The sequence below is a fragment of the Triticum urartu genome, chromosome 2 (assembly GCF_003073215.2).
Source record: "Triticum urartu cultivar G1812 chromosome 2, Tu2.1, whole genome shotgun sequence".
Lineage (NCBI taxonomy): Eukaryota > Viridiplantae > Streptophyta > Magnoliopsida > Poales > Poaceae > Triticum > Triticum urartu.
Genome location: NC_053023.1, coordinates 502,648,145 through 502,652,555, shown reverse-complemented (window position 1 = coordinate 502,652,555; position 4,411 = coordinate 502,648,145). Strand labels below are relative to the sequence as shown.

General features: G+C 40.7%; 1 protein-coding gene across 1 annotated transcript; it reads right to left on the bottom strand.

The window, feature by feature from the left end:
- Nucleotides 1–772: 772 nt before the first annotated feature.
- LOC125538246 (nicotinate phosphoribosyltransferase 2-like) lies at nt 773–4,128 on the bottom strand. The gene is made up of 7 exons (XM_048701520.1): nt 3,952–4,128; nt 3,136–3,310; nt 2,751–2,885; nt 2,568–2,666; nt 2,238–2,346; nt 1,263–1,375; nt 773–1,141 (listed from the first exon to the last, which is right to left on the bottom strand). Exons 1-7 carry the CDS (start codon nt 4,005–4,007, stop codon nt 1,064–1,066), a joined length of 765 nt encoding a protein of 254 aa, XP_048557477.1. The 5' UTR covers nt 4,008–4,128; the 3' UTR covers nt 773–1,063.
- Between the last annotated feature and the right edge of the window lie 283 nt (nt 4,129–4,411).

Sequence of the window (4,411 nt, the reverse complement as noted above, 5' to 3'; positions counted from 1 at the left end):
ACTGGTGTTGGTACTCTTGCCGATATTGATTAATTACTTAGTGGCGACGTGCGTGCATCTCTATCATTGGGAGAACCCTCGTTGGTATTTACAAGTCTGTGGTTTGATACTTTTGTTATGTTCCTACGGCTGTCTTCTGGAAGGAAGAGTTCGAAGATCTCGAAGATTTGCTCGTTTCTTTTAGACTTTATTTTGTAATCGTTGTAGTTAGCTCATGTATCTCTACCATGTACAATTTGCTACTATAAATATATCATGGTATTGATTATAAAAAACAAGGCTTTTTTTGGTAATATTGTTTTCAACAAGGCTTGGTGATGCCTACACGAGGCCACCTTGTCACAAGGGGTTGCCACCGTGCGTAAGAGAGCAAATGGTGGTGCTCAACTCGAGATCTACTACTCCACACTGCCCTCACGCCGTATAGAATTCCTGTGGGGTTATTTTTTTCGAATCAAAAGAGCCATTTATTTAGTAAAACAATCACAATCGGCATCACCAACCAATCCAATATGTTCAGCTTGCTACATTGTGTGATACGGAGTACAGCGGTAGTTGGAAAGCACGGCACCCGTCCTTTTCTGCTCGCTGTTTGAGTGCGTCGTTTGTATTCATCTCCAGGTAGCCTCGCATAAATAAGCCAAGCCAGATCAAAACTAGAGCCGACACATGGTGTACCGTCCTCAAGTTTCAGCCTCGCTACACTCTCGTTGTGTTTCCAACGAGTATAGCCTGCAAATGTGTCGGTGCGTGCTGCAAAGCAACAACCATGTTCCTCTCAACTGATTCTTATTCTTTAATACAGTAATTCCATAACACCTCATATATATAGTATTCCACCAGCCAAGGGGTAGTAAACTGATCTGCCTGCCTTTATACTGGCAATGAATTTGTACAAATGGAAATTGGGTATCAAGAATGAAATTCTACGAGATGGGGCTATTGAGCTGATGGATCGCCATGTTGTACAACAACAGAGCTCTAACTTTTCTTTGACGTAGTATAACGTATTGCAATTGCTATGCTTGCAAGAATGTCGTCTGACTCCAACTTGTGCAGCCATCTACTGTAATTCGCCTACTGGCGCCTCGTTCAGCCATAGGTAATGGATGAACTCGTACAGCTTTGCACTCACACTCACCTGCTCCAAGTCAAGAAGATTTAAGTTACGACTCTCTTTTTGTGAAAGACCAAAGTTACGACTCAAGTGATATGGTAAGAAACAAACAAATGTAAATAAATGAAGATTTCAAAATCACAACCTTGTAAGGTGTCGGATTTAGCCGTCTGATGTGATCCGGTCGAAGTTTTTCGAGCTGTTGCATACAGCGGCTTCTGATCTTCAGCAGCGGGGGCAGCTCTGCTCTAGGTTTATCTGCACACAACACAGATGTACACATATAATTCATGTTTAATCCACTGACAATACTACTACGGTCCACAGTTTAACAGGCTTGTTCCACTTTTGCAATCACCAGCTCCAGTGTCCCCGTTTTCTCCACCGTGCATGGAAGCACGTCTTTGCATTAAGAAGCAGGCACTAATCCAAATAGCTAGCCTTCCACCACTCAGGGTTGGACGATGCAACACTAAGAGGTGGTTGATCTTTCTACATCAAGTCTAGGAAAATATCAACACCACAGAGCACTAGAAAATACTACTACAAGATAACTGGTTCAGGTGAGCCTTTCATGCCACCTCCTTTCTTTTTAACAGATTTCGTGATTTGAATGGCTGTTATGCAACAAAACAACCCCATCGTATAGTGATCCTGATTACTCGTTCGGCAACCACTTTACAAATTAGCCAACGTATAGTTATCCTAATTACTCGTTCGGCAACCACTTTCTGAATTAGCCAACGTATAGTGATCCTAATTACTCGTTCAGCAACCACTTTCCGAATTAGCCATGGTGGACAAAGTTGCTGCAAGAAATAACTAGTTCCGGGCATGTTAGGAGTAGTGGGAGTGTGGCTGGGGGTGTTGTCCAGTTGGACGTCAAGTGTGGCAAGGCTGCCCCTGGTATTCTGTTGCCTGTTGTTGGATGCATGAGTGCAGGCAAGCCAACTGCAGTTGCCTTGTTGTTTTATTTCAGGGGTAACCTGAATGCGGACTTTGTGAGTTTGGCCGATTCCATTACAAGACCCAGCATATCCTCTATAGTGAATTGCAGAGCTCCTGCCTTTTGAGGTTTTTCGAAGAAAACTCATCGCTGTAAATGATAAGAGGTCCATACCTGAACTCCCAGGCCAGTAGCAATGTAGCAGCTCCTCAACATGCTGGGGGACAACATAAGCCCTCTTGGATTCAAGGAACGGATGGCGGCAAAGAATTCTCTCTCCTGCCTGGAATATTTCAAAGATGTGAAGTTCAGTTAAAAATAAATAAGAACAAGACACTATAGATGAAGTCAACAAAGGATATGAAAGGTGAAGACAGTCGCATGACAACAATGTGAAGCATATGATCGACTCAGTATACTCCATTCTAAGGTAGATTATGATTGACAATAGTATGACAAGTATAGAACCTCACATCTGAATAGAGAACACGCGTGCATTGTTACCTTTGGTGATGGTTCACTTTCACGTATCATGATGTCTACCAACGGATAGCCTTCTTTTCCATACAATCTGAAACACCGCTTTTTGCATGGAATAGAGACCTGCAACATAACATGACACCATCATTAAGTATCAGGGAAGTAAAATTATGCAAATCTTTTTCAGGGTGTAAACAGCAAACATACTTTTGCCACATCCTCAGAAAGTTTGATACGAGGTCTACTGTTGATCTCAACTAGCTTAAAGACACATCCAAGAGCAGCTTGGGAATAACACGTTACAAGATAAGTTCCGATTCCAAAGGCATCAACTTCATGACCCTGTAAAGAAGATAAAAATTTGTAACCCCATAGGCATATGAAAATAAAATAAAGAAAAATTATGTAGTTCATGATCATTAGCGCCACAGAACTACACACAGACGCATATAACATCATAAGTACATGACACGAAGTTCTTGATGTATTGTCATCTCACTTCATTGTAAAGTTGTGTACAATGCAAGGTGCTTAAGAGAGAGGTGTAAGAGAACTTGTCGTCAAGTCACTCAATAATGAGACAGCATTTTACCTGCTTGTTCAGAGCATCAATTGTTTCCTCATTCAGGTCATTGCTAGCAGTAATGATCATCTTCCCGAAACCAGGTATATTGAATTCCTTTTCTATTGCATGAAAAACTTTTCGAGTTTCAATAGACAGATAGGCTAGATCACCAGAGTCTAATCTGATACCAGATGCCTTGTACCTACAAAAGAAATATATATATTTATCCAAACTGATTGTTTCAATGATTTTTTTACCAAAACAATGACCACATGATTAAGTAATTTATAACATTTTCCATGACTAAAAAAACAGAACATTAAAGACCAAAACAAATACTCCCTCCGTCCCATCATGTAAGATATTTTTTGACACTAGTGTAGTGCCAAAAAATGTATTACATTATTGGACGGAGGGAGTAGATGTCATCTTTAGATTACAACAGCACGAGGGGATCCAGAGTACTGGGATATTATGGATTATTTTGCAAGTACACGTGAATCTGACAGAAACTTGTTTGGGAGGGCTTAAGCATATAATCAGAAAGTTGTTGTAAGATTAAACCACTCCTAAATTTGATATCACTGGGATGGAGTTTCTGATAAACTTTAGCTTCATTTGTAATTTCTTGGATAAGGGATTTTCTGAATTTTGCTACTCTAAAGGGCAGCCCAGTGAACTTAGCTCCCGCTTGCGCAGGGTCCGACCACTTTGGGTCTTTTGTACGTGAGCCTTTGCCTACATTAGCTACTCTATTATGTACAAACTTCCAAGATATGCCAAGCTCCAATACTGATAACCCAATGCACATGGAATAGGTGTCCAAGAATAGGTTTGACATACCCTAAGTCATGGAGTGCTAGAGCTACCGCACAGAAATTTGGAATCCCACTTCGCATAACCTAAAAAGAAAAAAAAAATGTGAGATTGTGCTCCAGATAATGCAGGGATAGCATAAATAAGCTAATAATATACTCCCTCTGTTTCAAATTACTCGTCGGAGAAATGGATGTATCTAGAACTAAAATACATGTAGATACATCTATACCTGCAACAAGTAATTCGGAACGGAGGGAGTACATGTTACAGGTGAAGAATGCAAATGGTATAAGAAGGAGAATGGGTCATGTACGTACACTTGCATGGTCATCATTTGTTAGACAACACAAAACAAGGATAAAGTTGTAGTGCAAACATCAATACATAGTTGACTACACCTTCCTGGAGTAAAGCCAGACTGATGTCCTAACTTCGAGCTAAGCTTAGAAGCAAGAGCTCCCGGCTTAAAAAAAGTCGACATTCT